General features: G+C 39.8%; 1 protein-coding gene and 1 pseudogene across 2 annotated transcripts in view; one reads left to right on the top strand and one right to left on the bottom strand.

Moving 5' to 3' along the window:
• The window catches only part of Stim2 (stromal interaction molecule 2), a 127367-nt gene that overhangs the window by 28002 nt on the left and 74022 nt on the right, over nucleotides 1-25343 (top strand). For both annotated transcript variants that reach the window (NM_001105750.3, XM_087582131.1), the window contains 1 exon segment: nucleotides 23514-23644. In NM_001105750.3, coding sequence (NP_001099220.2) covers nucleotides 23514-23644 — 131 coding nt within the window.
• On the bottom strand, nucleotides 18885-19089 carry LOC120096843 (U2 spliceosomal RNA; annotated as a pseudogene).

Genomic DNA, 25343 nt, shown 5'->3' with positions numbered 1-25343 from the left:
GTTTTAGAGAGTAGATTTCAGCAAGCTGATTACCATGACCAGTTCCTCATATTTGGCAAATGAGGAAGTTGGGGCTGTAGATCTCATCATCTGTGGTTAAATAGAAGAGAACAGAGCTGACAGGTAGGACATTGACTTTTTTTTTCATATTTACTATAGAAAAAAATGTGTGAGGAGAATGAAGACAGCAAAGGCAGCAGATGACAATTTCTTTCATACTCACAGAAAAACTGCTTAACATTTTATGTAAGGGCAGTATATTATTTCAATTTATGCCTGCTAGGGACATGTTCTGAGTGCTAGAGTAGTGAGTGAAGCAAGGCAGTGATTGTACACTGAAGTGGGAATGATAAACGGGGGCAAGTGTACATGCACATCCACAGGTGATAAATGTTACAGAAGAAATACAAAAGCAGGGGGAGGGGGAGGAGGGAGGGGAGAGGGGAAGGAGAGGGGAGGATGTGAATATCCGGGACTGTGAGTGTGTGTACATGAACATTTGTTGATCTTTATACAGTGATCAATGCAAGCGTCTTAGAAAACATTTGACAGGAAATACAAAGAGACAGATGCGATGCCTTTCCCTTTAAGTAGGAAGGGTGGCGTGGTTGTACTTTGGAGAGGGTGGTATGGTTGGACTTTGCAGAAACTCAGTAGACTCTAGGGCTGGCATGTAATAAGCATTGGCAAGCGTAGACTAGGCCAGAGACAAGTGTAGGAAGAATGCACAGGATCTTTTTTTACTGGTGTAAGGATAGTGGGGACATTTGTAATAAAAAAACATAAAATGTATATGGTTAAAAATATTGTAGAGTAGCATAAATACCAACTAGATACCAAAAACTTTGTTTCACCTTCTACTGTGTCTTTGATTCCTTAAAGCATAGAACTGATCTTAGTCTTTTTCTGCTTTCTCTTGTAATCTTCCTTTTACTTGCTTTGTTTAGATCTTCCTTCCTGCTTAATATTTTTAAAAGTCTCTGTTAGTAATTTTTCCCCTACAGAAATGTAAATCAGCATCCCTAGTATGTGCAAGGGTCTGGGTTTAATACCTAGCAAGGCAAACTAAATAAATTAATATAACTTAAAAATACCACATGTATTGGTTACTTTTCCGTTACTCTGATATAACTTTAAAGCCAAGGAAACTTAAAGAGTTTATTTGGGCTTATCATTCCAGAAGGGTAAGGATCCAGCACACTTGAAAGCAGGGAGGTATGGCAACTGAAGAGGGAGGCTGAAAGCTTCCAGCTTCAAACTCAAGCATGAAGCAGAGAGAGAGAAGACTAGAAATGGCAAAGAGTCTTTAAACTCTGAAAGTTTACCTTCAGTGACATGCTTTCTTTAGCAGGGCCATACCTCCTAATCCTCTCCAAAGAGCCCACCAACCAGAGAATGACAGTATATCGGCCGTTGCTACTTCAAGCATCTCCTGGATCATGTGGCTTAAGTTGCAGAAAATCTTGCATGGCACGCCAGCTTTTTGCAGAGCATATTGTTAACAACAGCATTTGGAACTTAGGCCAAGAGAGTTGTTGCAACTATGAAGTAAACAAACACTGGAAGTGTCTTTCACATATAAGTTGTTTACAGAAAACAAACTATACCTAATTATCTTCATTCACTGATTTTTTTTAATTAAAAGAGTATTATTTCAGATGAGTGTTTGCATGCCAGGTACCAAGAGATGGCTTAGTATGTAAGCAGAGACCACATCTGTACGGTGAACTTTACTGAAGGGTGTGACTCTTTGATCTGGTAATTCACAATGACTTTGGTTCACTTGATTTGACCCTTCTGGCTATCCAGATCAAATCAGAAAGTTTTCCTAAGTGCACTGTTAGTGTACCTGAATAGTATGATTACTGTTAGCATTTCGTGTCCGTTAGGTGACTGGTCCCCATGAGTTTGTTAAGTACTGCTAACTGTCCCTGCTTTCCTAGTATCCAATTATCCTCATTGCATTTAAGGACCCCATACCAGTGAGAGAGGTTCTCATGGTGATTTGTGACCCAGATGGCAGCTCTAGAGCTCTTTAACTATGCTGAAACTCTCCTCACAATTTATTTTTTGTATTTGTGGTAAAAGCTGTGTAATCCGGGTCCTCCTGAATTAGGTAAACAGCATTTATGGGATAAACAACTCTGCTATTCGGACTGAGCTCAGCCTTTGCACAGTATATGCTCTGGTTCTGGCCCTGCAACTTCAGTTGCTGTAGGTCTCATTTTGATTTATAGTGAGCACTAACCAACGAGAGGCCAGACCCTTTCAGTGTACTAACTTGGACTTTCTGGTTAATAGTTCATATCAATAAATTTGGCTTGGTCAAATTTGAACTTTTGTTTACTCTATCCTGTACTCTTAACGCCAGTTTCCACATATACTTCTTAGTTTTTTGTTCATGCAAACTGCATGCCTCTCCATGGGTTGTACTTTGATACTTGCTAGAACTGGAATTTGGTAATATTCAAAACCAGTGGCAAAGTAGGGTTAGTCTTGAGGAGAATCTCCCATTTCTGACAAAGTTGTTATCTCAGGAAGCCATTGTAGTCTTCATGAAAAGCAAGCATATTAGTCTGTTTTCTGTTAAGTTTAAGGTCATGGCGTTGATCCTGTTTCAGCTCTCATGAGCACTTCATGGTGGCTGGCTTCATGACAGTACATCTAAAAGGGATCATGCAGTGAGTCTGGAAGTCAGGAAGAAGGGGGCCTTCTTACAGTAGCTAAGGAACAACTGGAATTACACAAGAGCCATGTTAATCCCTTCCTAGTGCTGAATTCCCAGTGTCATTTTCCACCACGCTCTGCCTGTTGGAGGTGCCATCAGTTTTCACACTGTCACACTGAGGAACAAACTTTGACCATACAAACCCTTTGGGACTGTGTTCACATCAAAGCAGCAAAGGTCACCTCAGGTGGTAATGTTTGATGTACACAGCATCACAGAGTACATAGTGCCCATTCCAGTTCTCGGAATCTCATCACTTCCAAATCAGTGCTCTCAACTTAATACACAGTATTTACTCTGTGAGGTGAGAATTCAATTTGTTTTGTTGTAAAGCTACTCAGGATAACATTCTACTTGTGCTGTTCAGAAATTGGCTCTGGCTATAGTGGATAAAGTTTCTTTTAGGCTTGGACGTAGACTCTTATAGGTCATTTATGCAATTACTTGAATTAGGCATATGAAGCTTTGAGTTTTTACTTTTATTTTCCCACTATTTGTAGCAGTAAGGAGTCAGCCACCAGCTAATCTCATACTTGTTTGTAAGATTCTCTAAGCTATCAAATGCATGCATACAGAACTTTGGTTTAATAATATTTCATTAGGAATATTTAGTCATTATATTTTGTGTATTTTTATTGATATACTGTGATATGGGCTGGCTGTTCATCTTTAACAATAGAAATAGTCTATTGTTGCCTAAGTTTAATAAGAATAGAGAACAAATTCAGAAAATTGATTAAAAAATTTCTTCCCTCTAGAAACATTCTCAATACTCAAATCAACTTCTGTATAAACAGTAGAATGACTGGATGCAAACATGGAATAATTTAAGAAATGGGCTATGTGATTGTGAAGTTTGTAGGACAGATATCAAAGCTTTGGATTTTGTCTGAAATTGATTCTATATTTTTGGGACAGACTTTGCTTTCTCAGAGAAACCTCCGTTTCATTTTTAATGTCTTTCAGATGATTGGATCAGGCCTACCCACACAACCAAGATTGGATAAGGCCTACCCATACCACCAGATTTTGGTTGTTTTGTTCAAAGTAACCTTTTCAGTGACATTTGTGTTTGTGGCAGACTACTTAAGTACTGTGCCTAACCGAGTCGGTATATGACGTCACCATCGCAGACAGCAAGTGGCTCTTCAGTAACTTCTAGATGAGTCATTTGAAATGTATGTATGTATGTTTGTCCTTCATACTAAGCTTGCCAGTTAGTTCACTTCATTTTAGACAGCAGCTCCTTTAAATAATAAACAGTAAGTAGATTTTATTCACGACACATGTGCACCTGTGTTGTTTCAGAATGAAACTTTTTTTTTTTTTTTTTTTAGTATTTAGTTATTTTCATAGTTAGGTATATGTTCAAATGTCTGTGTGTGGGTATGTGCACATGAGTGCGATGCCCACAGAGGCCAAGGATGGCATCAGATCCTCCGTAGTAGAAGCCACAGGCAGTTGTGAGTCGCCTAAAATAGGAGCTGGGGACTAAGCTCAGCTCCTGCAAGAGCAGTATGTACTCTTGACCATCGACCCACCTCTCCACCCTCCAAAGTGAAGCCGTTTCCATGTGATATGGTCACAGACGGCTGTTGCCCACATTCAGGGTAGATCATCTTCCAACCAAATCCTACGGAAACACCTGCACAGCCTGAGGACCCACTCCTCGATGATCTTAAATTCTGTCGTGGGACTCAAGATAAACAGCTGTATTTGTCATATTTCACTTGGAAGTATATCACTGTTTGTTGCTGTTTTAAAAGGGAGGGTTGAGGTTCAGGATACATGAGACCAAATCTTTTAAAGGAAAAAAAAAAAAAACTTCAAAGGCAAAGAACAGAGGAGTCTAGGAAAGAAAGAAAAAAACTATAAAAACCAAATATGTCACTAAAAGTACTTTTGAAATATAACCTTGAGTGTGTCAGCATGAAATCTTTTTATTTTATTTTATTTATTTATTTATTTTTTTTTTATTAACTTGAGTATTTCTTAAATACATTTCGAGTGTTATTCCCTTTCCCGGTTTCCGGGCAAACATCCCCCTCCCCCCTCCCCTTCCTTATAGGTGTTCCCCTCCCCATCCTCCCCCCATTGCCACCCTCCCCCCCATAGTCTAGTTCACTGGGGGTTCAGTCTTAGCAGGACCAAGGGCTTCCCCTTCCACTGGTGATCTTACTAGGCTATTCATTGCTACCTATGAGGTCAGAGTCCAGGGTCAGTCCATGTATAGTCTTTAGGTAGTGACTTAGTCCCTGGAAGCTCTGGTTGGTTGGCATTGTTGTTCATAAGGGGTCTCTAGCCCCTTCAAGCTCTTCCAGTTCTTTCTCTGGAAATCTTACGTGTACATTTTTATTTTTCCCAAAGATATGTTTTAAAAAATGGTTGCTCTGACATAACCATACAATGACGTACATAAGATCTGTTATATAGTTGTATCTGCACCTTTCCCGGCGTAGTAAGGACTGAGTCCAGGCACAGTGTGGTAGGCAGTGCTCTACCAGTGAGCTCTACATGGCTTCCCTGTGCCTGCTTCGTCTTATCTGTCTACCTTTCTTTGTTTCTTTCTTTTCGACAAACCCCTTCCCCCCATGGACAATTGAATTGTTAGAGAGACTGGGTCAGATGCCCTGTGACCTAATTTTGATTTGGCTGGTTTCCTTTGATATTATGTCATTTGCCTGGTTCTGATTGTTTCCTCCATACTGAAATTATTAACTTGGATAGATATGATTTACCTTAAATTTTTAGGTATGATGCTTCCTAGAGGTACCATGTGCTTCCAGGGCATCCATCATGAATCACTGCTGTCCCATGAGTTCCATGGTTAGCTGTTCCACTGCCTACTTTCTGCTTCTCAGTGGCTCAGTGCACTTACCTGTCTTAGCTCTCTATTTAAAGTCTTGACATAACGGACATGGTTTACTGTTGTTCATCTTCCTAGTCCTAAGCACTGATGATTGTTGCCCGTAGCTGCTAACTGAGGCTACAAAGTGTCAGTTTAGTTAGCCTATCAATTATTTATCGGCTTGGCTGTCAAGAACTTTAGTTTTCCTAAAATATAGTCCTTACGGAGAAGGCAGGGAACATGCTTATTTTTCTCCTCCCAGGATTGGTAATTTACTGCTTGGTAGAGACTGCTGAGGTCTTTTTCCTTTTATTTTCTTTGTGTGTTAAATTGGATTTGTGAACTTTAGGAAACATTTGATGCTTAGGACATTTTCTTAAAAATTTGTCTTCTATCTTTCAGTACAATTAAATTTTGTTTTATTCTTATTTTCACCTTTGGAGGGAATATTTTCTTCTGGGGGACTTTAGAGTTGAGGCTGCTTCTCTTTTTCTTCATGGTGTAGTTCTAGACCCCCGCGGGGACTTGGCTTTCTCTTGCCCTTAGCACTAGAGAGAAGTGTTTTCTGAAGGTTCCCTGTCCTATCAGAATACTCCTCTGTCTTCCTGTACATTTTGCTGAAATACTTAGTTTTATGGGATACTTTTCTACATTTGTTTCCACAATCATATGAGTTTCCTACTTTTAATCTCTTATTGCTAAATTATCATGACATTTCACTTGGAAACACATCACTGTCTATTGCCGGTTTAGAAATGGGTTTGAAGTCCCTAGCTATTTGATTTTTTAGTGTTAGTGTTCAATTCCTGCAGTTAACTCAGCTTTGTCTTGAAGTAGAATTTTTTTTTGGTTAAATTTAATTTGCTAATAATTTTAGAGTTCTGTTTTTTTAATTTTTATTTATATATTTATTTTTATTTATTAGTGAGGTGATTTCTTCTTTCTGTTTGCTGGGAAAGTTTGCCTAGGTAGAATTCTTTTTCTCTTGATCATTGTTGGAACTCATGATTGAAATTATCTGTCCTCGAACAGTTCCCTATGGACTTATCAGGTACATTCTCAGGTGGTTTGTTAAATTTATCTTTTTTCTTTTATGAACCCAAGGTGATAGAATCATCCTGGGATAGCTAATTCTTTAATGTCATCTATGCACATTTTGAATTTATCTTTTTTTTCTTTCTCGCATGTAAAATTTTTAAAAATCTGGCTAGTCTGACATAACCATGCAGTGGTTCACGTAAGAGCTATTCATCTGGCTAATGCTTATTGTAGTATAGCTTATGTTCATCCACACCCACCCCTCCCCCATCTCTCTTAAAGGTGCATGCTACTTTTAAAGAAGTAGATACTGGGCTGGGGCTGAAGCTCAGTTTGTCTAACATGCAGGAACCTCAGAATTTGATCTTCAGCATTGCATAAAGCCAGACCTTGTTATGCGCTCCTGTATTCCCACAAGTGGCCAGTGAGGCAGGAAGATCAGAAGGTCAGGGTTATCCTCAGCTATATGATCAGGGTAAGGCCAGCCTGGCATATATGAACTCTGACTCAAAGGATTTCTTTTGGATAGAGTTACATTTAAAAGTAAGTTGTATAGTATACTGTTTTATTATTGCTGGTTTTGCTTCTATTTTAAACTTTAAATTTGTATGAATTCTGAATCATGAATCTTGGATCTTTGAGCAGGGTTCTTTCTACCTTTGGGTCTAACAGTGTTTCTTTCTGGACCTTGGTAGTTCATTTGTAATACGAATATCTACTTCATATAGTACCCAAGAGAGTAGATTGAGAAGTAGTTTTTTAATTATTAACTATATAAGTGAAGGTTTCAGAATTAATGAGGCTGGACAGAGTGTTTAAGTGAAATTAGAGAGAGACAGGATTGTTGAGCCTACATCTCCCGATTTGTAGAAGATGGAGGCCGAGGAAGCCAGAGAGCCGTCCAGGGTTCCCTGTGACCAGCGAGCGTGCAGAGCTGATAGCACACACCGGCAGGCTTTCTGCTGCCCAGGGCCGCGGACGCGCCTGTTTGCTTTCCTTCTCATGAAGTCCTGAAGGCTCTGGCTCTTTAGTTACCTGGTGGACTTTGTCTTTCTCAGAAGCTTAGACAGACAGAGTGCATGTGACTCAGAAGAGAAGGGACTCTTAAGACTTCGGTAGTTTCTTAAGTTACCAGTAATTAAAAGTGCAGTCAGTTACTGGATCTCCCCTCCCCATCCACACAAAGAAAGCCTTGTTACAGCATTTGGGGATTAAAATTCACATAATATACTGAAGAATAAGTCTTATGTGATTGCACCAAATGCACTTGGAATTTAGTTGAAAATTTTACTTGAAAAATCATCACGAGTATAGTTTTAGTAAAATCTTAATTTATTATTGTTATGCAAAATTCAAACTAATTGTGTTTGATTTTTCTAATTAAATCTTTAGCTTCCTAGATATATGTACCACAGATAATTTATTTTTCCTTCAAATTCTTCAAGTTGATACTAATTACGGAAAAGTTTTTTTTATTAGTTGAGCTTTTGAAAATATTATACAACGAAGACTTTTTAGCTAGGCAGAAACTCCTCCCCCATATTTCTCTTTCTGATTTCACACAACAATTTATTTTCCCTTTTTAAAACTTCTTCTGGTAAACTACTTATTGCTTATAAAAATCATAAGATTTCTAATTCTAAGGCCATATTAAAATATTTATGGAGGCAACTTTAAAATCATACTTTGTAGAAAATATAATATTTTAAAATATGTCTGAAAATTATCTTTAGTCCTATTGCTTACACATTCCTTTAATGTGATAAATAACATCAAATGCTGTTTGTGAAGAGTTTGAACAGTTTTTGTTTCAAGGGTTCAGTAAGTGCTTAACATTTTACTGATGCAGGTGTTAAGGGATGGTGGACGCTTGTTTAAGCTGTGTATGCTTCTGCAGTTTTTTCTGTGAAAATCAGAGCATTTTCTTTAAAAGACATTCATTACAGGTGTCAGTACAAAGGATAACTTGTGCTTCTGAAGAGAGAGCCAGTCCTTTTGTAATGAATGCTCCCTTTTAGGTGCTTTGGATGGTATTAGGTATTGTACAGTCTAACATGTGTTCTCTATGTATTATTATTTATATCCCTCTTGTTGTTGTCCATAGAAACCCCTTAGGGTAAATATGTGTTCTAACTTTGCATTTAGAGGATGCTAAAAATCCCTTAAGAGATTGGATGGAGATGACATTCTAGTAAACATTGAAGTTGAAATTAAGAACAGTTCTGCCACGTGACTTGGTAATCCTTGTTGTGAAATTCCACTATCCCTTTGAGAAACTGATGTGGGTGACAGCGAGGCAGTTATGCGCAGATTCTGAATGGGTAGTGTTAGAATAGACAGGGTCTGTTAGGGAAGTCAGGATGCCTTAAAGATAGAACCAGTACATTTTCTCTTAAGACAAGATAATGTTATGAATCCCTGCCTGGCCTGGAACTTGTGTAGACCAGGCTGTCCTTGCACTTTTGATCATCTTTTGATTGCTGATATGGGAAGAACACTGCTTTTAATTGCTAAGGACATAATTAAAATTTCCTAGTGACAAAGCTCTTTCTGGTAGATGAAAGCTAAATGTTTGGATTATGCTAATGGAAGTGGGGGTTTTGGTATAGCACCTACACAGTGTATATCTTTGTATGAAATTCCGAGATGCAGATGAAAACAATCGTTATCTTTATGCTTGGTAATGATGCGGTCTTTCCTTTTGGGTGTGATATTTTGCATTATGGCAGTGGTGTGCTGGAGTGGACATAGTGAGAGTCTGTGAAATAGTAAAATTTAAGTTGTAATTCTTATTCCTGTCTCATTGTAGCACTGGCTTAGCTTTTATTCTCATTGCTTGTGATGCTAGACAACTTGTCCCCTCCCCTAGTCTGTTGTCGTTAAAATCCACATCCTGAAACTTGATGAGTGTTCTGTGAAAATCCACCCCAGCTCTGTGCACTGGTATTTCCGTGATTCTCTCATTGCTAATGTATTTTGTTAAGTGCTTAGAGTTGTGCCATAAACAGACATAAACAGGCTGGTCAGTGATTCCTTCGGGAAGTAGTTCGCTGAAGGTTAGTAAAAGTACTCTTAGTAAGAAAGTGGCCCAGGTCTCCACAACTCCTTTATGGTGGTAAAGACTTAAACTCCAGGAGGCTTCTAAAGAGCTCTAAGAATAATAAAGTTATTTCACAAATGTTACGCTTGGAGGACACACCAGGAACACAGCAGGTTATTTCTGAGACTGTAACCATGGTGCATGCCAAGAAGGACGTCAACTGTCCTGCCTGTTTGATCTGTTCTTATTAGGAAGGTTTGAATTAACAATAGTAGATTCAAGTTATTAAGAGATAATTAGATGAAAAAGGACCTAACTATTTGCAGTGCCCCAGGTAGACTCTTTCCTTCCAATCCTAGGGTGTGTGTGTGTGTGTGTGTGTGTGTGTGTGTGTGTGTGTGTATAAATATAAAATAATATATATATATATACATATATATGTATATATTATTTTATTTTTAAATTTTTTTCCTATCAACCATGAGCCTCGAAGAGGAGTTAAAGGACAAGCACTGAGGAGAATGAGGATGTTCTGCTGTCCTGAAAGCAACATAAAGAAGATGGGGCTAATTGATGGACAGAGGTCTAGGAATGAGATACCTTACTAGATTTAGTAATGGGGAAGTTACTTGTAATTTAGGACAAGCAGACTTGGAGTTTAAAAGAGAAATGGAGAGGAATTTGAGATTGTTAGAAGTGTTTCAGAGGGGGAAAAAGAAATAACAGCAGGGAAACAGGGCTGAACGTCCTTTGGTGTCGTTTTGTGGAAGGAAAACTAGCGTGTTGATAAGCAAGCTCATTGAAGAGCACCATGTTACCAATGATTTCTGAAGTGACGAGGTACTAGTATAGCTTGGCGTGTATAAAACATTGGATGCCAGTGACAATAGCCATATGATGATGTTGATCTAGGAGGTGCTCCTGTGTCCATGGGACAGGTCCATAACCATGGAAATTCTTTTTACATAGCTTCACGTAATTCTCTTGCTTTCAGTTAAACATAGAAGGCAGCAGAGTCCTTGTTGTGATAAGGACGAGGAGGTGGTTTGAGGTAAAGGCGAGAATCACGGTGTGAAATAGTAGGGGCTTGGATATATCTGGGAGTTGTCTGTTTGTCCTGGCAGCATTAAGGGTGCAAGTGAGCCCTCTGGTTATGGATGAGTTCAAGACATGGTCAGCCACACTGAGATGCAAGGGGTATAGAGAGTTGGTGGAGGATTGTACTTAGCTGCAGATATGGCTTTACTAACTGAGCATGAGGAAACAAGCAACAGGAGAGGCTGAGGAGGTCAGTGAGTGACTGTGGGTCTGTCTGTGGAGAGGAGAGGGAAGGCATCAGAAGGCAAGGAACATCTGTGTGAGAGATGGTGATGGCTCTGAAAAGGGCAGTTTTGGTAATGTTTTGATTGGAGAGCTTCCAGATTTCTTGATACTGGATGTTTCCGAGGAGTGACTTAAGTATTTTGCAGTTGTAGAAGGCAGTTGCTGTGACTTCAAATGTTTCATGGTTTATTATTTATTTGGTTGTTGTGGCTTAGTTATACTTTGTTGATTGTTGCATAGAAAAAAAAGGAAAAAAAATAAAATTAAGCCAACCAAATGTAAAGGAAAATCAACTAAATATGTTGCGTATGGTGGTACACGCAGAGACAAGGTTTGGCCTTCAAGGCAGTTCTCAGGGCAGCCAGGGTAGCCAGGGCTGCTTAGTGAGATTGTCTTTAAAAAAAAAAAAAAAGAATAGAAAAGAATGAAAAAAGAAAAATAACCAGCTCTTTGACTGCTTGCTTGCATCTGTCCCCCCTCCCCCCTTCCCCTCCCTCTCCCTCTCCCTCTCTCCCCTCTCCTCCCTTCCCTTCCCTTCCCCCCTCATTGGTTTAGTAACGAACACTGGATTCCATGCTTGCTGTGATCCAGGTGGTATTCCAGGTGATGGAAACTTAGCACTGAATGAGACACCTGAGTAATTTGCACTTGGCTTACTTACTATTGTATTAACTTGTATGGGCAGTGCATAAAACCACAGTATCATAAATTATATGTATACTTAGCGACTGGTAACTGGTTCAGTTAATTGTATACATTTCATATTCTTAATACTACTTTCCCAGAAAACTGCATTATGTGTACATCACTGCTCTGTAGACTGATTACAGAACAACCTCCAAAGCTGAGGTGCACCTGTAGCAGAAAAGTATGCTCCTGTGGAGTCTGGAGGAGAATGCCTGAGTGTCACAGGTTTACATAGTGGCTGAGCATCCCCGCCCCTCCTCCCCTTCCTGTGCACTCCTTTTCCCTCTCTCTCACCTCCCTCTGATTCATGTAATCCATTCTGGCCTCAAACTCACTATGTACCTGAGGCTGCCCTTTACCTCTAAATCCTCCTGCTTCCAGCTCCAAGGTCTGGGATCAAAAGCGATTTTGAGTTACATCTATTAAAGCTTTGTTTTGATGATTTTTTTCTTAACAGAAGAATTGGATTACTGGAGATTCAGTATGTTGCTACCATGGCATTGAGTAGCTAATCATGGTGGGCTATGCAATAAGTATTTACAAAGTATAAAATTAATACATGCTAGTATGTATAATGTATATGTATAATTTAGTTCTCACTAGAACCTTGTAAAATTTGGTATTATTTCTACTCTATGGATGAAGAAATTGAGGAAAGGAAGTTAAATAATTTTCCTAAAGATAAATTGCAATATGAGGAGGAGTTGAATTATTTTTCTCTTTACATCCCACTTTCATCTGCAATCCTGACACTAATTTTATGTGGTTTTAGATCGTTGCATCGACAGAGAAATGAGACAGTGAATTGTTCTTGGGTTGTAAGTGGACAGTAAGCAGGTTCTCTTTATTCTCTAGTGTGGACTTAGGTAGGGCAGCATTACTGCTCAGTGCTTGCTGTAGCACGGTTTCATAGCGCACCTTGCAGTTACTGCTATTATTGTTTGTGTGTGCTCCCTTGTGCAGTGGGATCTCAGGGAGCACTCACCTCAGACAGTCTAAGAAGAGCAGGCGAGGCATGGCAGCCTCCCTCTCAGCAGTCTTCCTCATGTTGCATTCAGTCAGTGAAAGTCTCTTATTTTTTGAGAGAAGTTAGAAATTGCTTCTCTGTGTTCATAATATTTTTTGTTTAATTTTTACAACATCCTGGGAAACATGAGTGCACCTGTTTGCTTTTTTTTTCTTTTCTTTGCACCCAGTCAACAATATTTTCCCATTTAACAGATGCTTGAGTGCTGTAAACGAAAACATTATTACATTCTAGGAGCACTTATACCACAAAAGAAGATGAAAAAGGTAACTGTCTGCATGAAGAAGTAAAGATAACTCTTTGAAGAACTCCTTATTTGTATAGACTGAAGGAACATGTTGGTTAACCAAGAATTAAGTTATATAGAGGACCATGCTAGGAAATGAGTCATGCTCACATTAAGTCAGTGTTGAGGTAGAAGCAGTAGTTCTAGCACTTACTGAAAGGATTCACAGAGACCTAAGAAGTAGCTTTGTGTTGTTAGTGGGTAAATGGGAATAGATGGGTGTAAAATAATCAGATAAAACATTTTAATTTTAAAAATGCCGTGGAGAGTGGAAAGGGAAAAACCATAAAATGTTGAAAAAATAACTTACCATGAGGAAAAACTGCTTGTTACTGCTAGGGCAAGGGTAAATTAATAGGTACTTTTTATACATGTAGTGATCATAGATTCAGAGTTCCAACAGGCATTTAGAAGGGGCTATTATCAAAAGGATTTCATTTTTCCTTCAGAATAACACTGTAATTAGATGTAGCTGCATGTGGCTTTTAGGCCCTTTATTTGTGAGTTCTGTCTTCTGGACCATTGGACAGTCTTGGGTGTTGTGGAATCTGGGTTCTTCACTGTGGTTTGATACACTGTAATAGAGGACTGTATGCACGTGTCTGATGATGGGGCTCTCATTCTCCTTTGTTTTCTGCTGTGTAATGTGCCCTAGTAAATGCTAGCATCTTCTAAAGCCCCATTGTCTACCAGATAATAGAGTATGTAGTATGCTGAATCAAATACATAGAACTTAATAAAAATTTTTTCTTTGAGATCTATTCTACTACACACAGGCTGGGTGTCTCATGTTAGCTGTAGGGAGAATAAGACAATACTAGACACAGGAGATTGACGCTGACCTTGAGAGGATATTACATCATTCACTCTGTGAGTTTGAATCTGGTGTTTGGTATATTAGAGAGTGATATGAGAGAATTGTCACCGATGATATTAATGTTTGCTCTAAAAGTATTCACATTGAAATATTTGACTTGATAAACGTTTGAACTGTTTATGGCAGTAATAAATCCAAGATAATTTCTTCTCTTTCAGAGGTAATAATTAAGCAAATCCTAATCATGAGATTCTTAAGTAGTTGCCAAGATGATAAGCCGAACTCTTGGCAGGGTGTGATGCTGTGCATGGTTGGTGGGCCGTGGCCATGGCTTGTGGTTAAGAGTTATCTGGCTCTATTTCTTACTCATGTTTGCATGAAGTTTACTGACACAACTTGTACTGTAAGGGAAACTGAAGATTGCATTCACCGTTTCAGCCTCACCATCTTTTACTAGGTTTCTGAGTCTGTGTATCAATAGATAATGGTGACAAAATACAGCACATGGCATATATGTTGCTCAGTGGTAGCTTAATGACCTCGTATTTGATGCATTTCAGAAGCTTTGTATGGTCCAGATTAGCCAAATGGAGGAGAAAAATATCTTTGTTTTTTAGATGACCTTTAGGTCTGAAATGTTAGCCCTGCCTGTGTCCTCTCCCTGATAAGCTTCCCTTGTCATTTCTGTGTGATCTGGTATTTTTTCCTTTATTACCATGCCTGAGTTTATATACTTTGTTTCTGGTGTTCTTTGGTGCTGAGGACAGAACCTAGAGCTTTGTGCTAGTTGCCAGGAAGCTTGTCCTCGTGAGTCACATCCCTACCCTGTACCTTATATTCTGTAATTTACTGTGCAGACTGTTGTGATAGTCATTCTTGGGTGGCAAATATGTATCTCCAGATTAAAATAAAACCAAAATATCTTTTCAAGGAGATTCAGATGACCATATGGAAACATATTCCACATTACAGCAGTAGGAAATGCCGATGAAAACAGTGAGAGATGTCATGCCCCTCAGTTTGGAAGACCACGAGCACTGACTGTAAGAACTGTTGACACCAGGAACTCATACACTGCTGATAGAGTGCACAGTGGTGTAAATAACATTAGAAAGCAGCTTGACTATCACAGAACATCAGTTTTCCATCAAGTCCAGTGATCACACCTGTTGGTATTTATCCAGAAGTTGGAAAATTATACAGAATCCTACGCACACCTTTGCTCATGATAGCAAAGCTTAGCAGCCAAGATGTCTACAGCACAGAATGGACAGATAAACTAGTTGGTTCATCCAGACAATAAGACATTATTTAGCATAAAAGAAAATGAACCCAAATGAAGAAACATGACTCTGTGTTCCTGCCTATATGTGTGAGGTGTGTGCATGAGTTATGTGAGTGTGTGGAGGCCTGAGGTGGGTGTCAGTGTCTGTCAGTCATTCTTACATTTTGAGACAAAGTCTGTCATGAATCTGGAGCTTCAGGTGCTACTGTATTGGCTGTCCAAGCTCTACCGTCTTCCTGTGTCTGTCTGACTACTTTTTTTTTTTTTGGTTCTTTTTTTCGGAGCTGGGGACCGAACTGTCTGACTACTTTGAGCTCACAGCCTTCTGCTGGGCCTAGACTTTTATTGTTAAACAGGTACTTCTTGTTTATGCAGCATACACATTATTGACTGGGCCATCTCCCTAGTTTTCTGGTCAAATAGAGCCAAACCTGAAAGGTTGATTGATAAGGATCAAAACTATGATAGAAGACAAAACTTAAAAGATCTGTATTTGCCCGAAGTGGGAGTGAGGGATGACGATGTAGAACACAGGGTTTGGGAGGCAGGCCTGCTACCCTCTATGCTATTTTAAGGGTGGCTGCATGTTTCAGTGACTTAACCAAACCCATAAAGTGTACAACAAGAAGTAACATTTTTTTAATGTGTACAACAGTAGAAGTGAGCTTCATAAAGTATGGCCTCTGGGGGTTACATGTTGTCACAGTGTGTATGTTCATCAGTGACGTGGACGATTAGAAAGTAAAATTGGAGCGAAGATTTCTACTACACCAGATAATTCTGAGTTCTTCTTTGACATTTTTCTGTGTCACTTCCACGCCAACCTTAAGCTATTCTAGTGTGGAGATAGAACTCAGTGCAGGCAGATGTCTTACTCTGACTTCGTAGACCCTTCAGAGCCCTTCACTGACTGATGCCCCAGACCGTCTCCGCAGACTCACTTCCTGTTGCAGCTCCACCCACACTTGTTCGTGTTTTCTTCCTCTAAGTTGGGGAGTAAGACTAGCTTATTGGAGAACCTGCTTTGTTGTATGAGCCCGCCCTGGGCAGTGTTATGTAATGTCCTTGCCCTCCCTTCCACCCACAGTCTGCAAGAAGCTGTGGGGAGAGTTTGAGAAGAGGGGAGCAGGAAAGACAGAGCACTGCTGGGAGAGACCCTGCTAAGGGGTTTTATTATTTGTGGGTTCCAGAGTGCATATTATTTCCTTTCGTTGTCACTGTTACTTAGTAGTATCTCTTTCATCAGGTCACAGGAGAGACAATCGTGGACATGTAAAATCAGGCACATTATTTATTAGGCAGTACTGCCTATAGTGATGCTATAGATAGAGTGTGGGTCAGAACAGGCCCATACACAGTGTCTTTATAGTTACCCTGCGAAGGCTGCGTTAAGCACTTTAAAGCTGCACTTAGTTATTTTTCAGAGTGTATTGTTTACTTTGCTCAGTAAATAATAATATCTGACAGTGAGTAGACTTCATATTAAGCCTTAGATGAGCACGGAACAAGTGAGCAGAAGTACAATATCATGAAATTCGTACTGCCTACTTAGATTTAACCTAAGCCATAAAGGAGTGAGAATCTGTCAATTGACACACTTAGATTTCTAATTCCCTGAATAATTTCTTAAAAGACTTCTCCAAACATTTATATTGAAAATCCAATTAATAAGTAATTCAGTAAACAAATAAGTTGGAGCATTTCTGTGAGTGAGATCCTGTTCTAGGCAGTGCGGAGTGTGGAGAGGACTGATCAAAACAAAGTCTGATTTCATAACTGCGTCTCAGTGTGGGAGTTAGGGAAGAGATAAAGACAGTGCAGCACACTGTGGGGGGGCTGTGGAGCAGCTTGGGGCAGTAGAGGACACAGGCGAGGCTGTGCCTGGGATGAAGGGAGGTGTTGGTGAGCCATGCTGTATCAGGGACAGAGCCTGTTGCTGGCAGAGGAAACAGAAAACATGAGCTTCCTTGCAAGTGAAGAATTTATGCATTTTTCCCTTTATTCAGAATAGTCTGTAGATCTTTCTACAAACTGGTCCTTACTTTTCCCCCTCTGAACTCTAACAATGCTCATTTAGTAGTCAAGATTAAATATATAACCGTAATTTCTTATGTATACTTTATAATATGGTAGGTATTTCATGTTTCCATTATCATTGTGTTTAATGTAACTGCCACATGTTTTCTTGCCTGTGTGTGTCTTCATGGAGAACTTTGAAGAACCAATGCAGATGCCACTTTTACCTTGAAGACTTTCTTTCTGTGGGCATAATAAGCGCAGGTTTCTTCTTAGTTGTATACGCATTACAGATGTCTCACGGCATGGTTATCAAGCTGACTTTTTTTTTTTTAACGTATTATGTACGTGGCTTTTGTGCATTTGCTAGATAAATGATTTGTAGTTAGCATTTAGCCTTGAATATTTATATAGTTTAAACCTCTTAACCATTAAGGCATTAAACCTTTAAACATGACACTCATTGAGGTAGACAGTGAGACTATTTAAATATAAGGTAAAGTATTCATCATAGTGGAGTGGCTATTTCCCATTGCTATGACCAAATACCCGACAGAAGCAACTTAAGGGTCTATTTTGCCTTGTGTTTACAGAGGTCGTTGGTCTACTACAGTAGAGCAGGCATGGAGGACTGTTCTGTGAATAGTGGCAGAGACTTAGGCAGTGGATCTGACATAGCAGGGGGCCAGGAAGCAGCAAGCAGGACTAGAGGTAACGTATGGATAACCTTTGGTGGCTCTTCATAGTGACACATTCCTACTAGCCAGGCCCTGCCTTGTGAAGGCTCTGAGACCTCTCCAGAGCTTGCCACATGTGTGGGAATAAGAGTCTAAACTTAAGCTTGTGGGACCAAAGTTCACACTTACACAGTGGTGTGTTCAAGAGAAATGTGAATTGAAGCGAGGTCCACTGTGCGAAGATAAGTAAGGTAGAGAATGTAGGCAGATGTTGGCGATGGAGTGTCACTTTGGAAAGCGTCTTTCCCACCGGACATGTGTGCTTTTTGGATCCATCAGTTGCTTTCTCAGGCAGGCAGTATCAGTGGCAGCAATACTCCTTTTCTGACTAAGTACTGGCACATTTCTTTATATACATCATACTGACACTTGGATTTAGTGGCTTAAAATCCCAAGTGTTATGTTGAGGTAGGTATGATCTTATTTAATTTAACAAGTTCTCTATGAGTCATTTCCTCTGCAAGGTACAAACATAGGTTAGAGATAATAGATTACATTTATAGAATGGCTTTGGTTTTTAATAGTAGATAATTCTAACAGAGGAAATAATTTTAATCCACTTAAGATGAAATAAATAACTATTTTTACTTCAAAACACTTTAAGGCTTCAGATGGGGCATTTGGCCTTGAATACAGGCACACAGTGGAACTTACTGCCGTTGTTGACTAAGCAGGGTAAGTCTTTTACTCTGTTGATGCTGATTCCGTTTTCAAAGAACGTTGAGTATATGAAAGCAAAGGGATCCATCATGCTATACTGTGTTTAACACAAGCTGAAGGCTCCATGAAGAGGATGCTTCCTGTGCATTGTGTGCCCAGCACCAGGAAGAGCCTCGCTAATATGGGCATTGTTTAAAAGAATGAGTGAACAAGTGAATGCCGTTAGATAAGAATCATATTCCAGGTATGGAGTCACAGTTTTCACTAGTGCATTTTAGGAGCTAAGGTTTATGAAATACTGACAGAAATGAAGGATTTCAGCTTTTATGTTTGAAGCTATTATACTGTATTTATACACAGCCATGGATCTTGTAGAGTAGGATGAATTTTAAAATACGTCAGCTAATCTGATTTAAAGTGATCATTCTTGCTGAATTAACCTAGAAAACAACTGAGAAAGAAATAAAAGGAAGCATTAGAGATGGCAATAGAATTAAGAAATCATGGCTGTTGCATTTGTGGGTCTTAAGTCACACTTTAATAAACTGATGAGAACAGATTCTACACTTGATCTTAGCCAAAAGGCCCAGAAGTGATTGAGACCCATGGCATGAGAGAGAGCCCACCCTGACACTATTAATGATATTCTGCTATATTTGTGGGCAGGAACTTGGCATATCTGTCCACTGAGAGGCTTCACCCAGAGGATGAAACCCACAGCCAAACAATAGGTGGAACTCGGGGAATCTTATGGAAGAGGGGAGGAAGGATTGAAGGAGCTAGAGAGGTTAAGGACATCACAAGAAAACTACAGAATCAACTAACCTGGGCTTTCAGGGGCTCACAGAGACTGAACCACCATCCAGAGAGCATGCATGGGGTGGACCTAGGCCCTCAGCAGAGATGTAACAAATGTGCAGCTTGGGCTTCGAGTGAGTTCTGTAACAGTGGGGCAAGTGTTCTGACTTTGCTGCCTGCCTTTGGATCCCTTTCCCCAACTGGGCCGCCTTGTCTAGGCTCAATAGAAGATGCATGTAGTCCTTCTGCAACTTGATATGCCAAGGTGGGTTGATATCCATGGGAGGTCCCTGCTTCTCCGAAGAGAAAGGCAGGGGGAATGGGGGAAGAGGATGTGAGAGGTGGGGCTCAGAGGAGAGGACGGAGGGGAAGCTTTGGTGAGGATGTAAAGTAATTAATGGGAAAAATAATATTGTGTGTTAGATACATAGTATGTGTTAGGAAGGGCACATATGCCATAGTGTTGTAATTATTAAGGTCAGAGGACAACTTTGTGGTTGATTCTGTTCCACATTTTGGGGATCAAAGTCAGGTTGGGGATAGACTTTGGGGTTCCAGAGGATTGAAATCAGGGCACCAGGCTTGCACAGCTTACTCACTGAACTATCTCATCTACTCTAAATTTAGGAAACAGTATTCTGTGTGGAAATGGAGATCACTTTTGTCATATTATTTATTGCTCCATCTTCCACAAAACCTCGTATACTAGAACTGTCTTCATTACATATCTGCTGTGTTTGAATTCCTGTGCTTTTGTTGTGGCAGTTCCCCATGACTGTGCCTGTCAGCCTTGCTTTCATTCCATTTATTTTCTTGTGTTTGCCCCTCCTTGAACCCCCTTACTTACTTTGCTTAGTCCTTAGATAAAATCCCAGTCCCTTAGGATGGAAAAGGAAAGCTTTGGACAAACGCTCTCCTAGTGACCTCCTGCCAGTGCCTCACCTCTTTTCCTATGCTCCGTACGCCATACAGAGGAACCCACTTGCATGTATGTGTGATGTCACATACTCTCTGCCTGTCACTGGACACTTTTTTTCAGGCATACTTTTCTCTCCACTCAAGGCCATCAGCTATAGGGCCTTTTGAATTTTCTAAAAGCACTTTAAGAAAAATAGGCTGATTGTCTTTCCTAGTCTGGATTAGACTTTGTCCAAGTTCCCATAATATACAATTTTAGTGCTCTATAGGCCACGTGTAAACAATAGAAATACATTTTCAAGGCCAGAAAATTCATGATCAGGGAGTTGGCCCGTAGTACAAGCATCCTGTTACATTGTGGTGCTGGAAGAGGGAAGGGCAAGGGGGGATAGGGAGGGATGTTAGGAGAGCAAGCGAGGGCAGAGGATCAAAGTTACCCTCAAGCTTGTTAGCAGCAATCTGTTCCTAAGGCGGGCTCTCATAACCCAGCACCCCTTGTTAGGATTCTTCCCCAGCACTGTTACACTGGGATTATGTTTCCAGTGCAAGGCTTTTTTTGGGGTGGGGAGCATATTCAAATCATGACATCATGTAGCTAGTGTTCTTAATAGTTCCTAACATAATGTCGAACCTGCGTGTCTTCTTTCTCATTAGCTTGTGAACTTTAAAAAGTATATCATACTTTTTAACTTTCTAATGACTGCATTGTCTTTTTTAATTTCCAGTGTCAGTCAGTTTTTGCCTTTCATGGCAAAGAAGTTTGTGATCTAAAGTATGAAGCATCAGAATTAATCAGGCCTAAAATATTACCCAGCAAAATCCTAGTTATTGTGAACTTGTGATAAGTGGAAGAACATAGTCTCTGCCCTGTTTTTGTGCTTAGCTGAACAGACAGTAGGATATATAAAGCCACCACAGATTGTTAGACTACACTATAAAGTGATGTTTTTAGGTAGAATGATCTGAGAATATGAATGACAAAGTTCAAATTCTTGAACATTTCATAGCCACCTTTTGCTTTCCTTGTCCCAGCTGTTTGTCCTTGCTAGAATGTCTGTAGTCGTAGCTGCCTCATTTTCCAATCTTGCCAGGGTATATTTGAATGCCTTTCTCTTGTTCATGGTTACTGTTCCAGTGTAGGTTACACAATAGATGACATTTATTTAATTGATGGGCTGGACCTCGGAGAAGGAAGTATGTATAACGTGGTGCTTGTGAGAGGTTTTTATTAAAAAGTTAGATTGTGCCGTAGACCTTGACAGTATTTTTTTTTTAATGAGTTAACATTTTTAATGAAGTACATTCAAGTAAATAGTTACCCATCTTAATTTCAATCAGTCAAGGAATTGGTTTTGAGATTGGCTCTTGCTCTGTAGCACTGGTTGTTCTAGCATTAGCAATGTCACCTAGGCTGGTGGCAATCCTGCCTATGCATCTGGAGTACTGAGATTGTAGGCATGTATGACCATGCCCAGTCCATGTCTGTCTTTGCATTTGCTAAGTTATTTGTTACACTTAATTTTATCTTCAGACTTTATAAAGGCTGCATAGTCCTCACTCTAATTTAACTATAAAACCTGTGTGATCAGTAGGAGTGTAAGTTCTTTTCTTCTACATCGCTTGTAAGAAACTATCACCCTGTGATGTAGGTGACTAAACATCATGTAGATCTTGACTTGACTAAGTAAATAAATAAATTATTTTTTAACAGAGTCTAGCTTTGTAGCCATGGCTGCCCTAGAGCTCACTATGTAGGACAGGCTGACCTTCAAGTCACCAAATCACCTGCCTCTGCCTCTGAGTTTTGCGATTAAAGATGTGTGCCACCACAGCTGGTTTCAGTAGTTAATTTTTTTTTAATGTGTATGGGTGTTTGCCTGCATGTAACTAGCCATCACTTATGTGCTTGGTTCCTGCAGAGGTCAAAAGAGGACATTAGATCCTCTGGAACTGATGCTACAGGTGCTTGGGAGCTGGCATGTAGGTGCTATGACTCAAATCCAGGTTCTCTGGGAGAGCAAGTACTCTTATCACTGAGCCACATGTGGCCTGTAATTCCATTTTCTACCTTCTATAATTCCTTTTCTATTTTCTTTCAGCATTAGATGAATTAAAATTATAAAAGTGTTAAGTTCATTATAAACTGGAACATGTAGATACTTGGGTTTGAATTATGTTTTAGAAAATAAAATAACTGTGAGTCTCAGGCACTTTACTATAATTTTTTTAATGTAAATACCAAATTAGCCATTCTTCTATTACTACGTAGACTTTAGTAAGCACCTAGTCTATTTGCTTCCATTTAGAGATGAGTGAGACAGCTAAGACCATTGACACGTGGTTTGTTCACAGTTGACTGTTGACAGTTCACAACAGGGCCGGATTTTAAGTATTGATGAGATAATCACACTGTGTAATGTCACAAATTATATTAAACCTTAACATCACTGCATCTAGGAATACATACCTCTGCTTCTACTGATATTATAGTTAGATATTATTTTAATGATTTAGTAAAGTAGTGGCAGTACGTCTACCAACCAGCACAAAGGATGTGAGCAGGAGTGCAGGGCTGTCCCTGGTTGACATACGGGCTTTTACGAGTCATAGCCTCAGAAGAGACACTTTCATCCACCCGGCCTGAAGTTATATGGCTTATGCCCTCTCTAGTCCTCCATTTTATTATTTTAATCTTTTAGTCCTGGGGCTGAAGCCCAGTGCCGCATGCTTGGCGGGCTTCCTACAGCCCTAGGTCTGTAGCTGACAACTTGAGTGTAGGGTTCTGTTGCTCTTCTGTTGGAAGGGGTTTAACCAACGAAGAGATACTAAAGAAAACACGAGAAATAAGATTTGAAAAAGTTTCTTTAAAAAAGTTGTTGATTTAAAAAGGATACATTTGAAAAGCCAGATAGAGTGTCTCTTAGATTGTCATACATAGAAAGCCATTTTACACTGCCCTTCCTTCCTTGTTCTGAATGTTTCCACAACCTTTCATTTTAACTAAACTGGGTTGTACAAACCGTATAGCCCTGTCTATTCTATGTTAATCTTTTTTCTCTTAACATGAGAAAATCTCTTTTTCTTTAGAACTATTGGATACAGAGAGATCTTGAGATCTCTGCCTATTGATAATTGTATTTCTTACTTTTACCCAAGTTTATTGTATCTTTGATGTTAGAATGTATTGTGTTAAGACAAAGTTCTTGGTCTTAGTCTGAAGTCTGATTTCTTTTTCCTTTTTAGTTGCATCTAGCTATAGCCTGTGTTCCAGTATGGCAAGTTAATAATTGTCTTCTTTGTTTTAGATCCCTGTATGTCTCTGAGTCCACCATGCTTCACTGAAGAAGACAGGTTCAGTCTGGAAGCACTTCAGACAATACATAAACAGATGGACGACGACAAGGATGGTGGGATAGAAGTGGACGAGAGTGATGAGGTCAGTGGAGCTGCTTTCCCGCCTTCTTGTTGAGTCTCTGTTCCCAGGATTCTTCCGGTCGAAGTTTGTTTCTCAGGACTGCTTAGTGCCTTTAACTTTCTCTTTTAAGCTGTGATTTTTGCCTACTGTATTTACATGGCTTTTTGGACTTTCTTTGCTTTTCTGACTACCCCTCTTCCTCCTTCCCCTTTCCTTTCCATTATAATTGTGATGTCAGAGATTGGTAGCTGTGCTTTTCTTTTTTTTTTTTTTTTTTTTTTTTTTTTTTTTTTTTTTTTCTTTTTTGAGATGAGGGTGTGAAGTATAAGAACTCGGGCTAGCCTCAAACTGTCTTAGGTTCAAAATCCTTAACCCTATCTGGGTCTCTAGACATGTGCACTGTCCCCATGCTTCCTGGTTACATAAATTCCTCATAGTCATGGGTTTCACAAGCACATATCTTGCTGTATGGCACTACCCAGTACTGCTGTACACACCACTTCAAATTATTGTATCAATGACAAGTAGTTGATTCTACATTCTGTGGGTTAGCTGGGCTGAGCCGGGCAATGTATTTGTAACTGTAGGTATGGGCTTTGGTCTTCTGTGGCAGTCAGCATATTTCTGAGCTGCTGCGATGTTGATCTACACTTTATGGTTTCTCTTTCTGTATGTCTATCACCGAGGAGTCTGGGTAGGAGTTTATTGCTGCCTGACAGCTGGCTTCCAAGTGGTGGCATTCCCGGAAGTTCTTGTGTGAGTGCTTATCATGCCTCTAGTTGCCAGCATTTGCTTAGTATCAGATTGGCAAGGGCAAGTCATGTGGGTTAGCACAGTCTTATATGGGAAAGGATTATTGCTATCTCACAGTGACAATCTCTAAAGATTTGTTTATTTATTATTTATTCATGGTTTTTTTGAGACAGAGTTTCTCTGTGTAAATGCCCTGGCTGTCCTAGACTCATTTTGTAGACTAGGCTGGTCTCAAACTCACAGAGATTCATCCACCTGCCTCTGCCTTCCTAGTTCTGGGATTAAAGGCGTGTGCCACCTTTATTTTTTGAAACCTTAATACAATTGCGTAGTTCCCATTCCCCTTTTCCCCCCTCTCTCTAAACGCTCCCATACACCTCCTCTTTCAAATTCATTACCCTTTTTCCTTTAACTCTTGCTATATTTTGTGAACCTGAAGAAGACAGGTTCAGTCTGGAAGCACTTCAGACAACACATAAACAGATGGACGATGACGTGGACAAGCACTAATCTGTGTTTAAAAGCATAAATACTTAGGAGACAGTTTGACAGTATATCCATTTAGCAAGACAAGTGCAGTAGGTTCCCGCTTAGGGACTAAGACCTTCCTAATATATACCCCGATTTATAGCACCAGGCAAGAATTCACTGTTGTGTGCAGGCCTCAGATTTAATAAGAAAACGGTTACATCCACAGTGTTGATGACACTGTGCACCAGTGGGCACATCTTGTCTGGCAGATCAATATTGTAGCATTTTGTGTCTACTACAGTTAGGTAAAGTTGCCACTGGATAAGACTTTTTTCTCTCCCAGAGGCCTGAATAGCACTTTTTTAGACCATGAAAGCTAAGTAGCAAAGAGGAAGTTTGCAGGCCAGTTCCAGCATGGTTTCTCTGTGTCCTACATTGTGAAGTCTTCAGTAATAGAATCCAGACATGGTAGGCAACCAAAAGTAAAGTCAGCACC

The sequence above is a fragment of the Rattus norvegicus genome, chromosome 14 (genome assembly GCF_021556685.1).
Source record: "Rattus norvegicus strain SHRSP/BbbUtx chromosome 14, alternate assembly SHRSP_T2T, whole genome shotgun sequence".
NCBI classification, from domain to species: domain Eukaryota; kingdom Metazoa; phylum Chordata; class Mammalia; order Rodentia; family Muridae; genus Rattus; species Rattus norvegicus.
This window is presented reverse-complemented; position numbering and strand designations above follow the sequence as displayed.